At 39.5% G+C, this 23019-nt stretch overlaps 1 protein-coding gene across 2 annotated transcripts in view; it reads right to left on the bottom strand.

Annotated features, from left to right (window-relative positions):
- The window catches only part of PDZD8 (PDZ domain containing 8), a 105674-nt gene extending 83872 nt beyond the window's left edge, over window positions 1-21802 (bottom strand). Inside the window, exon 1 of one of the 2 annotated variants that reach the window (XM_036737160.1) lies at window positions 20604-21802. In XM_036737160.1, coding sequence (XP_036593055.1) covers window positions 20604-21496 — 893 coding nt within the window. In that variant the 5' untranslated portion in view covers window positions 21497-21802. The remainder of the gene's footprint in view (window positions 1-20603) is intronic. The other variant, XM_036737161.1, reaches the window with a different exon arrangement.
- Between the last annotated feature and the right edge of the window lie 1217 nt (window positions 21803-23019).

Here is a 23019-nt window from a genome sequence, read left to right as displayed (position 1 = left end):
TGATAGAACCAGGGTTTTCCCTCAATCTGGGATTACTACTCTGTTTATTCCTCTACATTGGACTAGAAGTGTAAATTGAGACCCATGTCTCCTCTTGGGATCTGAGCTCCATAGTTGCTGCTGGCTTCTGAATTCCTTCTCCTCTGTAGTTAGATCACCTGGGGCCTGTAACCGCTCTTTACCGCCAGAATGCCACCACTGGGTCCAGGTCCTCTCCTCAGTTAGCCCCAGAACTGTTACCAAGAACAAGGTAATGAGTAACAAAGCTGCAAGCTGGCACCTGTTTCTGTACCCTACATGAGGTCCTAGTGCATAGCCTCTCCCCTGAGCTGAAATGTTTTGTACCCAAAACACTTTGACAAGGGCCATCTCTAGTGTTTACTAACCTCTTTGTCTCCCTATGCTGACCTGGCCTGCAAAAATGACCCACTGTGACTTTTTCTTGGACTTTCCCATCACAATTCAGTTTAATTTTTTTTTAGATCTGTCTGGAGGCATTGGGGGCAGGAGGGTGGGCTCATTTAACTTCTTATTGCTACTCCACTATCATACTCATTCAAATGAAGTTGACTACAACAGAACTGCTCTTATGTCAAATCAAACCTTGAAGAAATTTTTTTTTAATTTATCTGCTCATTGGACTAGATAAATATGGAATTAATATCCATATCATTCTCAACAACAGCTGCTACTACTACCTGGTAAACATTCAAACAATGCTGAATGCAAAGGATAGAAATTTTGTACATACATTATACATTAAAAAGTTCATTATTTACTAGAAAGTGAGTTATTGGGATGCAAGTACATAAAAGAACCAACCAACAGTAAAACATATACAACATACATTAAAAAAAGATTCTTTTAGTTAGCTACTAAATAAAAGAAAAGCTCTGTTAGCACTACTTTAAGATTTTGCACTTAGGCATGAAATCTGTCACTGGAGAAACATCTTATTTTATGGTTTTGATGTGGTTTTTTTGAAACCATATTTCTAGGACAGCTTCCTGATTTACTCCACTGTCCTTACTAACTCCCTAAGTATGCTTAAAGGGTAGCTAGTTAGTACTAGGGAAAATTTTCCTTCAAAGCACTTAGAGGCAAAAGTAGTATACTTAGCAGGAGCTGATTAGGCTGAGAAGTGGGACCTTTTCTAGATCTTTTTTTTCATTAAAATATATTCAAACCACTGAGTATTTCAGTACTCTACTCACATTATTAATTCCATTCCCCTTACAATAAAGAATGAGATTAGTCCTAAGCATAAATCTTTGATGTACTAATGGCAAAAACGCAAGACATATTTCTCTACACTAGAATCCTTCTTTCCCAAAAACTATGGATAAACTGTTTTATAAACATTAAACCATTATATAAACAAAACCATTTGCTGTAGTTGTAGTACCAGATTCTACTGTTATACATCTAGAAGATATAGAACATAATAATCTCCAAAGAATTGAATTGGCTATCATACAGAGAGAAATGGAGAAGCACATTGTGAGTTTAAACAGGCTGCAACAGACTAAATATGAAGAACTTCAAAGAACAGGAGTAAAAGATGTCTCCAGGCAAATCCTTTCCTTAGTTTCCTTTGCCGGTTTACCAGCTATACGTATCACGCCCCTCACTCGCAAGTATAACAAACACAAGGCTCTGTCCTAGAACCCCTTCTTCTCCCTCTTTTCCCTACTCTGTTAGTAACCTCATCAGCTCTCATGGGTTGGTTCAATTTTCATCTCTATGCACCTTGACTCTCAGATTTATTTTCCAGACACTGTTCTTCTAAGTGCTAGTACCACATCTCCAACGCCTGTTGGACACTGCAAACCGGATGTCTCATAGTCATTTCAAAATTAACATGTCTACAACAGAACCTTTACCCCCAAAACGATCCTTCTTTCAGATTTCTCCTTTTCTATTAAAATGCCCACAATCCTTCAGGTTATTCAGGTCTACATCTTTGGCTCCTCACCCAATCTTGTCACTTTTATCTCCACAATTTCTCCACTGCTTTCTCTACATACAGCCATTATCCTAGTTAAAGCCCTCATACTTCCTCTCAACTACTGCAATAGTTATTCCTTCCATATCACAGGGGTCAAGGATGTGGCACCCCCCACAATCTTGAAAATGTACATAGAATGTTTTGACCCTCTCTTGGTATCAGAGAATAAGTCTAAATTATTATGGCATTAAAAGATAAAATATGTTGATATTATATAATACTATACATATTTTATGCATTTCTGAGTTTTCAAACTTTTTCCTATGTCATCTGCAGCTTCCACAAAACTCCCCCCAAATTTCCATTTAATTTCTTATGCCAACCCAACCAGTAATACATCAAAACCATGATAGGGAAAGTCATAATGTAGAAGGGATAATTGTAGTCTCCTAACTGATCTCCCTTCCTCAAATCTCTCTCATCTCCAATCTATTTTCCAAAGAGCTGTCTTAAAGCCCAGCTCTCACTATCACACTCTGCTACTCTACCTCTAATAACTCCCTCTTGCCTCTAGGATCAAATATAAACTCCCTGGCTTCTCATTTAAAGCCCTTAACAACCTAGCCCCAAGTTACCTTTTCAATTTATTACACATTACTCACTTTCTGTGACCCCCAAGGAAAGTGACCAGAAGCTCTGCAACAAAAGGTAAGAATGGCTTACAGGGTTCTAACCTTTGTCATTAGCAAGCTGGAGCGAGGACCCTACCTGCTGACCAATGAAGAAAACACCTAGAAAGAGGAGACACAGGCTAGTGGGGGCTATTTCACCCAATGACTTTAGCCTAACAGAAGAGTTCTCTGCTATACACTTACTTCCAGTCATCTATAAAGTCAATAGAGATTCATAGAGGAATAAGAGAATTTATTAGATGTCTCTTCTCTGCACTTTCCCCCTCCCTTTCAATAGATAGTACTTGAAGGCTCCCTGTCAATTACTCGCTGGTACCAAGCTATTTAACACTTTGCTGAAAATGACTCTGATTCTGTCCTTGTGCAACAATGGTGCTTACCCCTCCAACCTCACTCTATGTCTTGAAAGAAAAGATGCTCACAGCTTCTCTCTTTTTTAAAGCAGATAGAAGAATTTACATCAAACTTACATGCAGTACCACAACTAGGATATTTCAAACCTGGGGCAAATGTCACAAAAAATGACTAGGATAAGTAACATGAAGATGACCTTAAAATTATCTTAAGACAAACTCAGCTGAAGGGGCTTAGGGGAAACATATCTTGGAACACAGCAAGGTGCCCCAGAAGGCCTAACTTGGAGGACAGTAGCCAGAGGGAGAAAGCAGAAGCCATCTAACAGCTTCCTATTTTAAAAAAATCAATCTTACTATTCAGTGCTAACTTCAACTGTTTCTGTACTGCTGAAGGAATGCAAATGTTGTCACAGTGCCCTCTAAATTTCAGCAGACACCATGCTCTACTTAAGAGTTGGTTGGTTTTCCTCTCTGTTGATTACTTTGATATAACAGAAAAAGCTTTTATTAATAAACTAAATGATGCATGTACATTTGTACATTGGTGAAAAAAATTCATTAAAATATTTTCTTATTTTGCTAAGAACTGGGTCATTAAGGTTACCATATTTGCCCACGTATAAGACGCACCTTAATTTTGGGGCCCGAAATTTGAAAAAAAATGTATTACATAAAGTTATCAAACTCAAGTTTTATTCATCTGCTCGTAGTTTTCAGGCATCTTTTGGGCAAGTCTGGTGCATGTACACATGCTTAGTCCATTCCTTTTCATGAACCTGAAGCACCAATTGTGTCCTCCTTTGAAACCATAACTCCTTTTTCATCAGCAATTCTTCTTGCCTCATGCTGAACCATCTTTGTGGACACAGGAATTCCAATTGCCCTTTGCTCTTCAATCCATATCTTCAATTACCTTTCTAAATCAGGCCATTTTGTTGACTTGCCTTTCATGGTCTTCTTCTGCCATGGCATTTTCAGTAAGGTTTCTTCTCCCATAGCCAGTCTTGGATTGTTTTCTCAGTTGGAGGAGGACCAAACTTAAGTTCAGCAGCATAATTTCCATTCAGTTTTGCAAACTGGATCACTTTTAACTTGAATTCAGCACTGTACGAAAATCTTTTCTGAGCCATTTCTGGGCAGAACATGGCAAAACGTAACCTAACATACCGGTAACAAATGCGAAACAATGAGCGCAAAGACAAGAAGTACAAAAAAAAAGCAGGAAATGCAAGTAAAAATATCTACAACAATGAGCACAAAAACAAGCGTGGAAAAGCGGGAAATGCAAGTAAAAAAATCTATAAGCACTGCATAAGATGCACCCAGTTTTTAAACCCCAAATTTTTCAGAAAAGGGTGTGTCTTATACAATATAATACAATAAAAACCCTACTAAATTTGAAGAATATAGGCAAAATAACTGTTGAATATCTAGTTAACAATTATACTGTACTAACTTTAGTCAAGTTTATAACACAGTAGTTACTTTTTGTATTGTTTCTACTTTTTGGTACAAGGAAGTACCTTGAATAAGCAGTATGTATACTATATTTGTGCCACAAAGCACTAAATGTATGTCAGATATTGACAGAAATTTGGCTTAAACCAATAACGTACATCATATTCCTCAAATTCAAAAGAGAGATGAGTGAATATTAAATATCATACCATTAAAAAATTAGAAGAAAAACATTATGTATCTTTTAATGCTATGGAGAGGAGATGAATTCTTAACAAAATACAGCATACAATTTTTAAAAAAATAGATAATTTTGATGATATCCAATCAAAAGGGTTTTGCACAAACAAAACGAACACATCTGTGAAAAGAAGGGAAATGGTCAACTAGATCTTTCTTAAATATCACCATTAAGGGTTTGGATTCCAAGATATATAAACAACAGAAACACACGAAACCAAAAATGATTACCAAATAAACAAGTGGTCAGAGGACACGAACAAACAATTGTCAAAAGAATAATTGCAAACTATTAATAATCACACAAGGGAATGCTCCAAATCACTAATAATAAGAGATGCAAATCTAAACCACCCCGAATCTTTATCTCGTATCCAGTATAAATTGGCAAAGATGACAAAGGATAAAAATAGTCAATATTGCAAGGAATGTGGAAATATAGGCTCATTAATGCATCGTTGATGAAACTGTAAGTAAGCACAAGTCTTCTGGATCACTTTTAAATTATGCAAATAACATGACTAAAATGTCCCTTCCCTTTGACATAGAGATTCCATTGCTATATCTCAAGGTGGTCACTGACAAAAAGTAAGGACTGATATCCACCAAAATAATTACAGTAACATTTTGTATGGTAGTAAAAAATTGGAAACAAAGTAAAGGTCCATCAATTGAAGAATGGTTAAATAAATTGTGGTATATGAACAGGATGGAATATTACCATGTTGTAAAAAGTGACAAACATGATGAACATAAAGAATGGAAAGACTTACACAAAGCAAAGTATACAGGGTGAGGAAAACAATACACACATCAACTGTGACGAAATAGAAAGAATCACAAAACAATTGAAAATGAATGCTGAAAAATGAGAAAAACTAAGCTTGGTTCCAAAAAAGGGACATAAGACACCCACCCCAAATCATGTACACGCATGAGGAGTACATGAGTATAAAGCTCTATATATGATGTCACGGGGGGTGGGGGGAATTGTGTCTTTCAGCTTTGTTTATTTATTCCCTCTTATTTTTCGTTAAATTTGTTTTTTGTAAGGGATGGTTCTCTGATAGGAAGTAAGAAGGATACCAAGGGGAAATCAAGACAATGTAAAAGCAACAATCAATAAAAACTGTTTTTAAAAATGTAAGCTATTATTATTTGAGAGGGTTTAGAATAGTACTGTATTGTTTTAAATTTTTTATGACATTTTAGTCAGTTATGATTTTTTTGGAAATAAAAACATAACACAGATCTTTTAGGAAAATACAATTCATTTTTACAACAATCCTTTTCTCCTTCCCTTAACAACTGTTTCTTTTAACCTACAATACAAATCTAGAGTGTGTAATTGTATCAATATGTTATATTCTATTTACAAATATCTAGATTCCATAACTTCAATGCAAATGTAAACATCTTAAAATAAGAAATTCAAGCTTGCGCAAACAAGAATAGAACACAAATTATTGTACATTGCAGAACTGCAAAACAATACTAGGGAAGGGTAAATATTATTCAAAAAGAATAAAATGGGTCAATGACAGTAGAGCAATTTGCAAAAAAAAAGAAAAGAAAAGCCCCCCCCCCCCCAAACAAACCAAGAACCAAAAAAACAAAATTAGATCATAGGTTAAAATAAATTTTAAAATTGATGAAAAAGGTTTTACACTCAAAAGAGAAGGAAATCGCCAAGCCTAATGCCAAAAAGTAGCAGGCACAACAAAGCATACACCAGTGATTCATGGGAGACGACATCAAAGAAAACTAGCAATAGAATCTATCATATTAGAGGCCTCTACAAAAATATACAATAGACAGGTAGTAAACAAGGTGAACTAGACAAATTTGTTCTCATAGGTACTGCTGTGATTTGGTGGGATGGAAGCCATGACTGGTCTCATGACCGTTTAAGATAATAGAAGGGCACATTAATTCAAAAGGATACAAAAAGATTAAAAAAATGAGTGGCAGAATTACATTGTATATGAGAAAGATACACTGTTTAAGGAAATCTAGGAACCTGAGGGGCGACACATGTGGAGATTACTGGGACCAACCTCAGAATCAGTATTGTCTCAGGTTGTGTTAAAGATCATATAGAAAAAAGGAGGAATTATATGTAAATCAAAAAATAAATCACAAACCTAACACAAAGTATGTTATAGTAATAGATGTCAACCTTCTAGACACATTCTGGAGTAGTCTCTCTGCCAACAGCAGAGAATCTGATAAATTTGTGACTTGCCCAAATGACAACTTCATTCTTCAAAAATTGGACATATCAGTGAGGTTACTATTCAGAGCTAATTCTGACCACTGAGGAAGAACTAAGCAGGAATAACATGATAGAGAAGGAATGGAAAGCTGGGCACAGCTTTAAGCTCAACACAATATGTAGATTTAAGGAGGGCAGATATCATAGGGAAAGGATAGGTATGATTCAAAAACTTAATGTTTTATAGAGCAAGTTATTCAAGAAGGGTGGGAGTTCTCAGAAACACAATTCTGAAAACAGAAAAAGAAACCATTCCAAAGTGAATTAGAGGGAATATATAAAGAAATTGATATGGTTACACATGAAACTCACTGACCAACTAGAAATAAAAAGACAGGGAGAGATGTCCAGATACAAGGGTAAGTGACTGAAGATAAATACCACACTGTAGAGATATCCTTTAAGAACACTGTCAGGAAAGCTGAAGCCTAGAATGAGCTAAGGCTGAGGAAACCCTAAGAGATGAGCACATTAAAATGTTTTTGTTTTTGTTTTTAAAGCTATTTTGGAGGCAAGAAGAGGATCAAAGAAGGGATAGGATTACAACTCAGGAGGGAATGAGATGATGATAATTGGACCATGGTGAGAAAGCTGAAATGCTTAAAACTTATTTTGCTTTTGTTTTTTGTTCTAAAGAGAATGCCTGGAAAAATGTTTCACAGGAAACAGAAATCCAAGATAAGCAAGGAAACATTAAATTCAATAGTTAGATGCAGTCAATGAGTTCCAGACAAACAAATGTTTATTACTGCAGTTAAAGTAATGTTTGAAAGATTTTAAGAAAGTGAAAAGGAAGGACAAATGCCTTGATGTTTACAAATGGGAAAATTTCTGGGGTGGGGGGGTAGATATATACAAACTACAAACCAATGAATTTAGCAGGGATATATTTTTGGTGACCATGAACAAAGGGAAGAAATGATATGCAAAAGACAAAACTTCATAAAGAACAAGTTGTTTATAGCAACATATGAAGAAGAAGCCTTTGACAAAATAGATCTAATATCTATAAATGTTAGAAACCCTAAAAAACACAGGTATGTCAAGGTCCTTAATATGACCAAAAATATATTTCTAAAGAGTGAATTTATTTGCAATAGACAAACACTAGAAGCTTTCTCAAGAAAAATAGCGCTAAAGGTAGAATGTCCCCATTCCAATGTTATTTGACATTTACTGGAAATACTAACTATAGCTAGCCAGTCCTAAGATGAGAATATGAAATTAAAAGTACAGGCCTAAACAAAGAGGATACAAAATTATCTCTTATCTAAATGATACTTTATTTTTTTTAAAAAAATAAGAGAAGAAATTAATTAAAATGATTTACAGCTTCAATAAAGTGGGAAGATTCAAAATAAATACACAAATCAATTTTTGCATTTGTGGAATTTTTGGAAATTGCATTCTAGGAGGAAATGGTAATGAGAGAAATCACATTCAAAATAACTACAAATTCATCTTGGAAGTAGTCTATCAAGATAAATGTAGGATTTACACGAAATAAAAATACAACCACAAAACTTCTTGTTCTGAAATAAGTGATGACAAATAACTTGATAGAGTGCTCAATTAATTGCCAGATTTAGTTCTCTATCAATCAAATTACCAAAAGGATATTTTATAGGACTAATCAGAACAAAATTCAACTGGAGAAAACAAAAGGTTTGGAAATGCAAGAGAAATAAAAGGGGAAAAAAAAGGAATCAAGAATCCATAACACTGTCGGACCTCAAACTATATTATAAAGTAGTAATCATCAAAATTATTTACTACCAGCTTAAAGAATAGAAAAGTAGATCAGTGCAACAGACTAGATAATGAAGAATATATTTGATAAATCCAACATATATTATTTGAAGGAAGGATTCCCTTTTTGACAAGAAAAACTGCTGGGAAACTAGAAAGCAGATTAGCAAAAATTAGGTTCAAACCAGCATCTGACACAACATACTACAAGTTCTAAATGGATACTTTACCCAATTTTTTTAAAGTAATATCATTAAAAAAAAATACAGAAGAATAGAAAGAAGTACCTATAGTTGGGGGAATAATTCTTAACCAAACAAGGAATCTTTTCCAGAAAGAAATGATTATAAGAAGAAAAACAGATTGTACCAATTACATACTATTAAAAAGCTTTTGCAAAATCAATGCAGATAAAGGAAAATCAAAAGGGAAAAACAATTTTGTATGGAATATTACTGATACAAGTCTGATAACCAAAATATATAAGACCAAAGCTATTTCCCAATAGATAAGGAGTAAAGTACATGAACACTTTTTCAAAAAGAAATGGGATTAATAACCATATATGAAAACTTATTTCAAATCACTAAGGAAAAAGTGAATTAAAACAGTTCTGAGGTATCATGGAAATAATCACTGTTGGAAGGACTTAGGGAGACAGGTACACTGATATACTGTTGGTAGATCTATGAACTGATTAAACCATTCTGAGAAATAACTGGAATTACACAAGAAATGTGATTAGGATGTTCATACTCTTCAACTCAGAAAACACACTACTGGATATGTAACCCAAGGAAGTTAAAGACAGAAAAAAAGGTTCCAATGTCAATCAATCAGCAGATTCAACATCTACTTCCTACCAGGCCCTGCGCTAAATGCTGAGGCCATAGTGACAAAAGGTACCTCAAGGAGATTATAATAAGGGAGACTATATAAACAACAAGTTTACATAAAATGAAAATACGAACCATATACAAGGTAACCTTGAAGGGAAAGACAGACCATTCCAAAAAGAGTCCTATCATTTTTATGATAATAAAGAGTTGAGAAGGACATGAATGACCTTTGAAATGGGCAAGGTAATAAAGTAGTATTAAACCATGTGCCAATTTGTATGAATTGGTAAGAGTGAAATAAGAACCAGAACAATAAACACAATGCTGCCAACAATGTAAATTAGAAACAAAAGGAACCTGAATTCTGAGTAAAGTGCAATATATAATCTTGATCCTGCAACACTGACAATGAAACAAACTTCCCATTACCAAGGCAGAGAAGCAAGGCAGTCAGTAAGCCATTTTTCAATTTAGTACTTTACAAAGTATGAAACTGTCTTAATGCCACCATCCCTCCTTCCTCTTAAAGCAATATATTATAAAAGAATATTGAGATAATCCTTTAGTCTGAAGTCCCTGATGCCAAATGAAACATTTTATCAAGTCTTTCTTTAGCTATCAATTTTAAAACAATGTCTTACACTGAAATCTCTTGAAAACCATCGAAGGTCTACCAGTTTCTGAAAGGAAAGGCCTGGTCAGCCCAGGAAAGACTCCATACCCTGAAATGATTATGGTAAGGATCAGTTCTTGACCTGTTTTGTGTCATAATCCTTTGTCAGTCTGCCAGATCCCTTAACTGCCAAATCTAAAATTCCCAATCTTCATCCTTCTGTACCTCTCTGAAGACTGACGCTGTCAATCACCCTCTCCTTGACACTCTCTTCTCTCTAGCTTTTCAGGAAACTACTCTCTCCTGGTTCTCTTCCTACCTATCTTACAATTCCTTTTCAGACTCCTTTGTTCATTTAAGTCATGCCTACTAACCATGGGTGTCCTACAGGACTCAGCCCTTGCCCTCTCCTTTTCTCCCTCTAAATTATTTTACTTGGTGACCTCAGATTCCATGAATTCAATTATTATCTCTATACTCATGACTCTCAGATCTCCTTATCCACCTCTAACTCTCTCCCAACTTCCAGTCTCCCATCTCCAATTACCCATTAAACATCTCTAACTGAATAGCCTATAAACATCTAAAACTCACAATATCCAAAATGGATGCATCATTCCTCTCAAACCTTCCTTTCTTTCTAACTTTTCTATTATTGTCAAAGGTACCATCATCTTCTCAGTTACCCAAGGTTTTCAACTTAAGTGTCATCCTTGCCTCCTCACTCTCACCTTTCCCCCTCTTCCCCCTCAGACAATCAACAGTCAGGTCCTATCATTTCCCATCTTCATAAAATCTTTCGTATTATATACCCCCTTCTCCCCTTTCACACTGCCACCATCCCAGGACAGGTCCTCATCACCTCATGCCTACACTACTGCTTCTGCCTATTGGTTAGCTCCTCTGTACATAAACAGGGAGACCAACCCGCTCCAGTCCACCCCCACCCCACTCCAGTCCATCATGCAGCTGTCAAAGCCAGCTTCCTAAAGTGCAAGTCTAACCATATCAGCCCCCACCCCATTCAATAAAACTTCAGTGGCTCCTTATCACCTATAGGTTTAAATATAAAATCCTGTTTGGTTTTTAAAGTCCTTCACAACCTAGCCCTCTTCTCCTTTCTAGTCTTCTTATACCTTAACCCTCCCTCCACATATTCTGTGATCCAATGATGCTGGCCTCTTTGCTGTTCTTCACACATCTCCTGACTCTAGGGATTCTCACTGGCAGCCCACCATGCCTGGAACTCTCTCCCCCCTCATGTCAACCTCCCGGCTTCCTTCAAGTCTCAGCTAAAATTCCACTTCTTGCAGGAAGCCTTTCCCAACCATCTTTAATTCTGGTCCCTTCCTTTGCTGGTTATTTCCTATTTATTCTATTCATAGCTTGTTTGTACATAGTTGTCTGCTTGTTGTTTTCTTCATTAGACTGTGAGCTCCTTGAGAACTAGGACTGTCTTTTCCCTTCTGTATCCCCAGTGCTTAACACAGTACCCAGCACATGGCATGCACTTAATAAATCTTTACTGACCAATGAAGCAAAGACCAAAATCAATATAAAGCTAGAAAAGAAAAAGACATTTAAAATTCCAATTAAAATTCCAACATGACCTATTAAAGCACGTTATTGATACCAAACATGGAAAATGGATAGAGAAAAGGACATCAATATTACAACAATTTCATATAAAAATTTAACCAATATAAATCAACTGTCATAAGATCAAGAGTGTGAACACTACCTCTTTCAGCATACTCCTGACCTGTCTGCAAAGTGAATAGATACAGCAGCCAAAACCATCATAATTTAGAATATGAATTTCTTTATAAAATTTTCTCAGGAAGAATGGCTGAAAAGTATAAGCACTATTGTCTTATAAAAGGACTTTGATTAAACAGTGAAGAGAAAAGATTCCGCTGCATGGAGATAGCTGAGTATGAAACCCAACTAAGCAAAGGCATCCCAAGGGTGTTCCATGATGAAATAGGAACAGCAGAAACAGGACCAGCCTAGACCTTCCTTCTAGAAGTGTGGCAGAGTCTAAGCCAAATATCAAGTCTGAAGTCAGGAAGTAAGTTAGAAGAATGGGCAAACAAAAAAAAGAGCCCCATCATAATGACCTATTATGGTGGCAGTAATGCTTAAGACACAAATGCAGAGGAAGAGAACATCTCCAAAACACCTATAAGCAATGCCTCAGAGGAAAACAGAGCTGGAGCACACACTCAACTGAATTCCTAGAAGAGATGAAGCAAGAATTTTTTTTTTTTTAAAAAGAGCTAAAGTGGTTTTTACAAATGAAATGAGAACACTTGAGGGAAAAATCAGAAATGATTACTATGGAAGAAAGAACGGGAAAAGAAATTTACAGGTCGGTGTTTCAACAATCTGGCTAGCAGCTGTTGTGGGGGTGAAGGACCAACACAAGCCCAACAACAAGCATGCTACCAGAACGCTTCAAAAGCCCAGGTTCTTTTGATCTGCTTTAGTAAGGAAAGCAACATTAAGGGGTTGACAAGTTTACTTTAATTCAGCATACAAATACCATTCACTTAGTTCAGGGGGAAAAGCCAGCACCCTGAACTTCAGAGCAAATACAAACAAATTACAAACATCGACAGACAGACCTTGTCTGATTCAAATACCAATAGTTACCAGAGTTTAACAAAGTCCCAGCATCCGGGTTTACGAGTTAGAGGGCTCTTAGCTACAGCTGCCCTGAGTCTCCACACCACCAAGAGTGAGAGCCCTGCACAAATGGCTCGTCTTCTCTTCTTATGCCATTTTGGACGTCATCAAACGTCATCTGAATGACCAGAACTTAGGCTCCTATGCTTGGCTCTTGAGTTAGCCTCTCCCCTTAGTACCCTGGGAGCTTCACACCCACCTAGGCTTAGTACCTAATAGGGTTTTGGGCCTGGGGCTTAGCACCTAGTAAGACTCAATGAAATACACTGAATTAATCAAAGGAAACAAAAGCCAAACTCTTCAAGGTCACTTGGTTGAACTGAGTGCTAAGAGCTCATTTTGCTTACCAACACAGTCGGAAAAAGAAATAAAAATCTTGCCCAAGCAATACACTCCCCGAAAATTAGAATGGAAAAAATAGATGCCAATGACTACATGAAATGACAAGAAATATCGAAACAAGGTCAAAAGACTGAAAGAATATTAGAAAGTGTCAGGGATCAAAGAGCAAAAGCAAATAACCTGGAAGAAAAAAATTATCACTGGAGCATCAGAACATCATGACCAAAAAAACAAACAGACATCCTATTTCTGGATCTTAAAAGAACTGTCCAGATTTCTGAGAACCTGAGGACAAAGTTGAAAAAGAAAGAATCCTCCAATCACCCTCTGGGAGAAACCCGCAAATTAAAGCTCCCAGAAATGTTACAGCCCAAATCCAGAGCTTTCAGGTCAAAGAAAAAATACTGCAAGCATCCAGAAAAAAAGAATTCAAGTGCCAAAGAGCTACAGTCAGGAACACACACAATTTAGGAGCCACCACTATAAAGGAGTAAAGAGAGCTTGAAGTACAATATTACAGAAGGCAAAGGGTATATAGGCTTACAGCCAAGAATAACTTATCCAGCAAAACTAGATATAATTCTACATGAGGAAAAATGGACATAATATGCATGCCCCCTCTGAGTCCTATTATAATCAGGTGTCATAGAAAGATGCTAATTAGATAAAAGCCTGTCAGCTACCAAGGACTGGTTCTGTTATGTCTTGATCTTAAGAATGCAAAGAGAGGAGAAAAGGATTAAGGGGGGGAGGAGAGATTTGGGGGTGGGAGGAGATTAGGGAAAATTATTTCATATAATTAAGATACACAAGTAGACATTTATACAAAGAAGGAGGGGGGAAGCAGCTGACACTTCAACCTCATTCTCAAATGAACTGGTTAAAGGAAAGAATGGAATACATACATACACATACTCATGCAAAGACTTGGGTACAGTAATAGATTTCATTCAACAGGGAAAGGGGAGAAGGAGGGATTAGAGAGAGGGTAGATTAAGGAAGAGGTCAGTCTTAGACAAAACAAAGTCTAAGGATATATAAATATATTTATAGATCTGTCTGAAGTGACAAAGAATGGGAATCTGAGGGGTAGTCAAAAACTGGGGAATGGATAAATAAATTATGGTGGATAAATAAATTATGGTAGATAAATGTAATGGAATATTATTGTGTTGTAATAAATGATGAAAGAGAGATGATTTCAGAGAAACTTGAGAAGACTTCTATGATCTGATGCCGAGTGAACAGAACTAGGAGAGCAATTTATATAATGACAGCAATATGGTAAAGGCAAACAACTTTGAAAGAATTAGGAATTCTTAACAGCTTAACCAAAAAAACCACGATTCCAGAGGGTAATGAAACATGCTATCCAACTCTTTATAGAGAGGTGAATGACTCAGAGTACAGAATAACACAAATTTTTTTTTGGACGTGGCCAAAGTGGAGACTTATTTTGATTGACGATACATTTATGAATAGAGTTTGTCTTTACGTATCAAATGTGCATGTGTGGAGGGGACTGGTTAGATAGGAGGGAAAGAAGGTTATCATGCTATCTTGATAACCAGGAATTTGAATTTGATGTAATTATTTTAGTATATTCTAACCTAAGCAAAGACATATATGTGTGTATATATATATATATATGTATATGTATATGTATACACTATACTTTTTAAAAAAGTATTATATATGGAGAAAAGAGAAGGAAAGTGGCCAGAAAGTAAATATATGATCTATACCTTATCTTAGATCTGCCCTGGGGGGTTTTAAGGAAAAGTCCCTCCAGAAGAGGAAGTTTCTCAGAGTTAAACCAAAACACTCAGTGAATGAAATTACCGATCACTTTGGTCTTCCAACCCATCCTAAATCCTAATGCCAGATTAATCTTCCTAAAACAGAGTTCTACTGTTCACTTCCCTGATCAAAAATCTTCCACAAGTGCTCACAGTCTACCTGAAGTCCAAACTACCAAGCTTCACTTTTGAAGTCCTTTGCCACATAGCCCCAATAGCTCAAAACATGCCCTTCATGTTCCAATCTAAGCACTTTTGCTTATGCTTTTCCCTCTGCCCAGAATGTCTTCCATGGTATCTCAATCTTTCAAAATCCCACTTGATGATAAGCTCAAAAGCCACCTTGTAATACAGGGGAAAAAAAGAGGACATCTTCTGTGCAAGAAGCTTTCCACTTTAAATTTAATTTAGGTCCCTTTGAAACATCATCTAGGCCTTCAAGTCTGGTGAAACCATAGTGTTCCTCAGGGTTGTGTCTTGCGTCCTCTTCTCTTTTCCCTCTGTACTACAGAAGTTGGTGATCTCATCAGCTACCACAGATTTAATTACCATCTCTATGTTGATGATGCTCAAACCTATCCTGCCTCAAACTCTCCAGCTGACCTCCAAACTCCTTGAATATCCAACCAGATGTTCAGTAGGTATCTTAAACTCATCATGTCCCAAACTGAACTCTTTACTCTGCACCACCCCCCCACCTCCTACCTATCCTATTACGGTAGAAGGCAACACCATCCTCCCTCAGCCTAACCAAGGAGCCATCTTGGATTCCTCATCACTCATATCCACTCTGTTGCCAAGGCCTGACTGTTTCACTTTTGCAACATCTCTTGAATACAGCCCCATTCTCTCTTCTGACACTGTCACCACTCCAGTGTGAGCCTTCTATCACCTCATACCTGAATTACTGGGTCAGCCTGTCAAGTCTCTCCTTACTCTAATCCACCCTCTGTGCAGCCGCTAAAGTGATTCACCTAAAGCTCAGGTACATTCCCTACTCAATCACTCCAGTGGCTTTCTACGGCTTCCAGGAGAAAATACAAAATACTTTTTGGCATTCAAACCCTTCATAACCTAGCCCCCTCCCACCGTTCCATCTTCTTAAACCTTACTCCCTGACACATATCCTTTGATCCAATGATACTGGCATCCTGGCTGTTCCATGAACAAGACACTCCATCTCTCTGCTCTGGGAATTATTTCTAGCTATCCCCTATGTCTAGAACACTCTCCCTAGTCACCTGCCTGGCTTCCTTTAAGTTCCAACTAAAATCCCACTTTTTACAGGAAGCCTTCCCTAACCCTTCTTAATCCAGTGCCTTTCTTCTGTTAATTATCTCCCATTTATCTTGTACATAGACTGCTCTGTATATGTTTGTATGTTGTCTACCCCATGAGACAGTAAGATCCCTGAAGGCAGGGATTGTCTTTTGCTTCTTTTTGTATCCACAATGCTTAGCATGGTGCCCAGCATATAGGAGGTGCTTAATAAATGTTTACTAACAGACTGATCAAAGCACTTTCTTCACAACCCTGTGAAGTAAGCAATACAGATATTATCCCCATTGTGCCTATAGTCACATATCTAGTAAGTGATGGGCGTGAAATTTGAACTTCCGTCCTCTATGCTACAGACTCTTCATGAATGCTTATGTAAATAAATGAGTATGTAAATGGAGGGAGGTGGTGAGAGGAAGAAGAAAGGGAGGGAGGGAGAAAAAGGAGAGGGAAAGAGACAGAGAGAATAGATAATGATTAGGGGGAACTAAATTAATTCAACTCATTAACATATTGTCCTTTTATGGAGAACTACAATGTTTTTCCTATCACAATTAACATTTGAAAAATTCTCACAAGTACAGAGCAATTTATTGAGTAAAAAAAGTAATACAGTGCAAAAGAACACATTCATTGTTTGTGGAGTTCAAAGATATGAGCTCAAATTCTAGCTCTGATACTTGGGGGGAGAAGGCAGGGTAAGCATTAATATACTGTCTATGTGCCAGGTGCTTTACAACTATTATCTCAGTTGATTAGGTAGATACTGTTACTATCCCCATTTTACAGATGAGGAAACTAAGGCAAACAGAGGTTAAATGACTTGCCCAGGGATATATAACTAATAAACAAATATCTGAGGCCAGACTTTAGTTCATGTCTCCCCAACTCCGTCCAGGTCCAGTGCTCTGCCCACCTCAGTACCAAACTCTCTCCACTCTGTGATGAACTTGTGATCCTAGACAAGGTGGCTTAACCTCCCTGGACTTCAGTGGCCTCTTCTGTAAAATGGGAATACCAAACATCTAAAGCTGTGAGGAAACTGAAGAAATCATCTAGCCCTAACCTTCATTTACAAAAGAGGGACCTCTAATATGTACCTCTCAACACAGCTGCTGTAGGAAAAGCAGGTTGTAAATTTTATGGCACTGAATAAGTTTGTTAGTATTATTGTTATTAAAGTAAAAGAGTTCGAGGAAAAAATGCCTGTAATCTCTCTCAAATCTCTTTTCCATTTCCACTACCACCCTTGTTCAAACCCTCCAGACCTCTCAAACTATCAAATGAACTTTCTGAAAAGGATCACTACTAAATCAGAGGTTGCTCATGAACAGATCTGATCACTTCATTCCCCCTGCTCAAAACTCTTCGATGACTTCTCTAAAGTCCAAACTCCTTTATTAACTGGACTAAGTAGATTAGATAGCTAAATGGATGAATTAGCAAGACCTATTTAGAAACTGCAGCTGTCCAATGTTTAAATCATAAGGATTAACATGGCAGCCACCAAATAATAAAACAGTATTTAAGAGAATCAAGTAGGAGAATCAAGCTTCCTGTTAGTGCCCATTCCAGTTTCCTTACATTTTCAGTTAACACAGACTATATACTCAATGAAAATCTATCTTATGCTATTGCCTAAAAACAAATATTTGTGCACTTAACTAATGAGTTTCCTTTTAAATTATAAAGCACATATTATCATGTTATTTAGGTACTATATTTTAGCTCATCTTAGAACTCCAAGTACTCAGCCAGTTCAAATGGTCTGCTGTTCAATGATACTTTTAAATTAAAAGTATTCGAGCAATTTTGCCCCATTTTAAATGGCATACTTCTTGTTTAAAACAAGTTCACTGAATTGAAGGAAATCTTTAAATAGTGTCTAACTTATACTGCTTACTCTTTCCAGTCATAATTGTCTAATTTCTTTGAGACCTATCTAAAAGCCAGACTTAGTCAGACTATATCAGCTTTGTGGGCTTTATCTCTGCCACATGCCATTTTGCAAAGAATAAAAAACTAATGGCCTAGTTAGGCAATCTTTATTTGCCTGAAGTTAAAGTTTGCCTACTTCTATCCTAAGAAGACAAAAGTAAAAGTTGCTTCTTAGGATAGCACTGGTTTGAGAGGTGGAAGGAACTCAGAGTTAATCTAGCTATTTCATTTTAGAGATAACAAAACTGAGTCTCAGGGCAAGTGTAAGATTACAGGTAGGTAGTAGCGAGCAGCCCAGAGATTAAAACCAGGTCTTGGACAAATTAACTTCTCTAGGCCTCAGTTTACTCAACTGCAAATGAGGAAGGGGAGGGAGAGTTTGGACTAGATGACCCCAAAGGTTCCTCTCAAATCTATATCTCTTGATGCTGATTACAAATCTAGCGCCCTGTCTACTAAACTATACTGCTTTTGGATTGTCAAAATCTTGCTCAGACTCACTCAGGAGCTACAACTTTCCATGATGAAGAACTTAATGTTAAACAAAAGAACCAATTTGTGACGTACACAATTAAAGCATAAAGTAGTAAAGAACAGAAGTTTTAAAGAATTAAGATTTGTAGGAAGTACATATGGGCGGAAAAGGGACCCTTTGGGAACTATCTATTCGAATTTATTCTACTTCAGGGGTGTAGTATGATAGAATTCTGCTAATATAGAATACAACATAATTAGTCAATTCTATGTAAATCTTTAGTCTAAACTATATTCCACCTATCATCTGTCATATGTTCATGTTTTCAATCTGATGACAACTAGTGTGCTCTAAAAATGAAAAAAATTTAATATTAGCATAAAATACATTTGCCTACCAAAAAAATCCCAAAGCACTACGAAAGTTCTAGATTACCTGTGCCATTGTCCCTTTAAATAGTACAGCTAATAGAGATCTGACTATATTTTTGCCATCCTGATGTTCAGTTTACTAAAACTGATCTAATATGGGTAACAGGCTGCTAGGTGGTATACTGGTTAGAGCACTGGGCCTGGAGTCAGGAAGACCCCAGTTCAAATCCTGCCTCAGACACATACTGTGTGACTCTGCACAAGTCAATAACCCATTTGCCTCAGTTTCCTCATCTGTAAAATGAACTAGAGAAGAAAATGACAAACCACTAGAGTATCTTTGCAAGAAAACCCCAAAATGGGGTCACTGAGAGTTGGACATGACTGAAAAACAACACGGGTGACAAAGTGCCTACATATTTCTGGACAGAGTCAAGAGAGCTGTTACCCAGGGGACAGGCTGCACAAAGATCTTATGATGCATGTTATTATCACATTATTTTAGCATTCTATGCTATAATTTTAAAAAATTATGTACAAAGCTCAAGAGTTGAAGATAAAAACAAACTTTAGAAATGACTTTTTTAAAAAAAAGAATGACTAACATGAAATCAAAAGCCTCTTCGAATTCCACCCAATAAAGGTAATCTTCCCAGAGTAAACACATGGGACATGCATTTAATCCCCATACATGCTTTCCCTACATTATTCCCTTTAAGTTTATTAAAAGAAAATGCCACAAATGAGAAATAAGATGAAATCAAAGAGATCATTCTGCACATGCAATGAGACAACAGCTAGAAATGAACTTGGAAAAGTTAAAGTCATTGTGCAAAAGTAAGGTTATCTGTATGCTGGCCCCAGTACGTATATTTGTGTATTATATACATCAGCAGCAGAGAGTTAGCTCTTGAGGTGCTATGGACGATGACCCACATATTTTACACAGTAGCTACACCTGAGGACAAGAAAGATGATTACAAAGGTTCTTATTAATTTTGGAGGGGGCAGGGAAGGAAACTGCATCCTTAACTGCTATCTGCACTGCCTTCCACAAGTGAAAGCACAGCAGGATTCAAACGCAGTTACAAAATACTCTCAGGGTGCAAATCGGTTACCCTACGCTTAGGTACGTCTTTCACACCCGGAATCTTGTCTTAGTGCAATTTCCCAAATGAGGTGATGCAAAAACCGGTGATACTGCCGTCCTCAACGCAGTGACCACATCCAGAAATAGTTGCTGGGCAGACCCAGAGCCAACTCTTACGGCGCCGGGACAGCCCGTCAATAGCAGCTATTCGGTCTCCATCCATACCCAAAGCAACACCCTCATAACAAGGGGCACGTCTATCGTTGCAATGGGTGAGCCTGTACTTGTTACCTGTACTTGTTTGTAAACAACCCTGGACGCGGCCGTGCAATGTCCTTCAAGCTTACAGCACACCTGCACGCACTCATTCATTCATTATCCGTGCTGCCCCGACCAAGTGCCCTAGGGCAATGCTCCTGCCTCCCAGCCCCCGCAGCCCACCCCTTTCTCACCTGATCTTGTAGTTGGGTAAGGTGTGCTTGCGCCTGAGGACCTTCTTGAGCTGGTTAACGATGAGGAAGGTGAGCTGCGGCATGGGGTGCCCCTCGAACTGGGAGCGCACCTCTAGGTCCATCACCGGCTCCTCCACGAACGTGAAGGCCCAGTGGGTGAAGGGCAAACGGGTGAAGACGAGCCGCATCTTCCCCACCATGTGGGACAGCTTGACAAAGAGGTAGGCGGACTTGCCGAAGACCAGGTCCACGTCTATGGCCAGGTGGAAGCCCCCGTTGTACTCCACATCCAGCTCGAAGATGAGCTCCTCGGGGCTGGCGGTCGGGAGCTCGTCCGCGCCGTCGATGACCTCGGCTTCGCTCGCGAACGAGGGCACGACCGGCTGCAGGAGGCGGATCGTCTTGATGTAGGGCATGGAGTGGCCCAGGGACACTTCCCGCAGGCCCAGGCCCTCCAGCAGCCGGCCGGCAGTCTTGCTCTGCAGCAGCTCCTCGAACTCCACCCTGATCTTCTTGGTGATCCAGCGCCGGGCCACGGCCGTGTCCCGCAGCTCCCGGAACAGGAACAGGATGATCGCGTTGAGGAAGTAGCAGGTCTCCACGGAGCGCGGCTCCACCGAGTTCGGGCCAGGGCCGCCGCCGCTGCTCCCGCTCCCGCTCCCGGCGCCGCTGCTGCCCTCAGGGGGCTTCGACGACCGGCCCGAGCTGCCGCCATAGAGGTAGTCGCGGAGGAGAAGGCCCGGCACCGGGGTGACGTAGTCGATCCCCCAGTCGGCGGCGGACGGCCGGTACAGCTGCTCGGGACCCCTTTGATAGAGCAGCAGGAACTGGGCTAGGAGCGTGAGGAAGGAGCCGACGAGGGCCGACACCGCGATGATCACGAGCAGCTCCATCCCGCCGCCGCCCAGGCACCTGCTCCGGCCCGGTCCCGGACACCGCCGCCTCCTTCACGCCGCCCTCGCCCCCGCTGCCTCCATCTTGTGGACATCGGGCGTCGTGCAAGGGTCGTGGTCGGGGCGATCGATTCCCCCGGCCTCGTCCTCAGGCCCGGGCCAAGGTGGTCGAGCCCTGGCCGCGGCCGGTGTCTTCCTTCGGGCTCCCCGGGCTGGCGGTGGGGGTGGCCGCGGCGGGGGCGGAGGGACGGAGGGGAGGGGAGGGAGCGGGGCAGGCTGCCTCCCTCCCGCCCGCGCTCATTGGATGAGCGGCACGTTGCGTCGGCAGCCCCGAAGAACGGGCTAGTTCCCCGGCGTCGCTAGGGAGCCGCCCCCTTTTCGCGCGTGCGCGCAGGACGTACACCTTTCTCACCTCCGGGAGGTCGAGTTTCCCTCGCTCCGCATCCCCCTCCCACCCCACCCCCCGCCCCCGGCTGTTCCCTCCCTCTTCCTCCTCCTCCTCCTCCACTCAGCCGAGGGAGCGCCGGGTGCCAGCGGTCCCTCTCTGGGGTAGATCTTGAGAGAAGCAGCCAAATTAGCAGAACCTGGTGGAAGTGGGTCAGCGTGTTATTAAAAAAATATATAAACAAACTATTCCCTTCTCCCCCCACCTTTAGGTTGGAAGCTCCTCCTGGGAAAATCCGAGTGTTTACTCAGCCGGGAGCCGAAGTGGGTGACCTCTCTTGGCCGAGTGGGGCCCCAAAGGTTCTGTGCAAATAGATGCATTTTCAGAAACTTCCCCCCCCAAAAAACGAGGACAAAGGGACAAGGGTCTTGGGGCAAGGCGGAGACCAAATTAAATGAAATAACCGACTGTTTAGAAAGCACTTCTTTTTTTTAAACCAGGTGGTCTGGGAAACTGCCCAGAGCCCTGATTGTGGAGTCAGATGTCCTCGGTCTACATCCCAGCTTGGCCGCTTTGTACCTGCCTAGGTTGACCTTGGGTGAATTCACTTCTCTCCGGGTCTCGGTTTCCTCCTCCATATACCGGGAGAAGCTGAACTAATCTCTCCAAAGTACTTTCTAACCTAACTCTAGGATCTGTTGTGTGGGGCGCCCTTCTAGGTGCTCGCTACAAAAAAAGCATAAAACGAAATCCTCTCCCCAAGGAATCGGCACTTCAGTGGGAAGGATTTACAGCCGCTCGAAGGGACCATGGAGTTCTCTACGATAAATGAGGGGTTTGAACAAGGCTCTCTTAGCTCTGCATCTACGATCCCACTCCCCACTGTGAAAACGTCTACGTTAAAAAAAAAATCCTCAGTTTACAAATCATAGGTTAGGAATGGAAGGCCCAAAGAAGTGAAATGAGCTGAGCTGCCCAAGGTGACATAAATATTAATTAGTAGAGCTAGATAGCCAAAAAGCAGACTGTCTGATGCTAAATTCAGTGCTCTTTATACTATACTGAACTTCCTTCTCTTTCTATTCGTTTTGGTTTACCTCGAACCCCACATTTAACCTAAGTCATTGTTTCCTAAGCT

This window comes from Trichosurus vulpecula, chromosome 8 (genome assembly GCF_011100635.1).
Source record: "Trichosurus vulpecula isolate mTriVul1 chromosome 8, mTriVul1.pri, whole genome shotgun sequence".
Taxonomy (NCBI): domain Eukaryota; kingdom Metazoa; phylum Chordata; class Mammalia; order Diprotodontia; family Phalangeridae; genus Trichosurus; species Trichosurus vulpecula.
The sequence above is the reverse complement of the archived record's forward strand: the minus strand, read 5'-3'. Positions and strand labels throughout refer to the sequence as shown.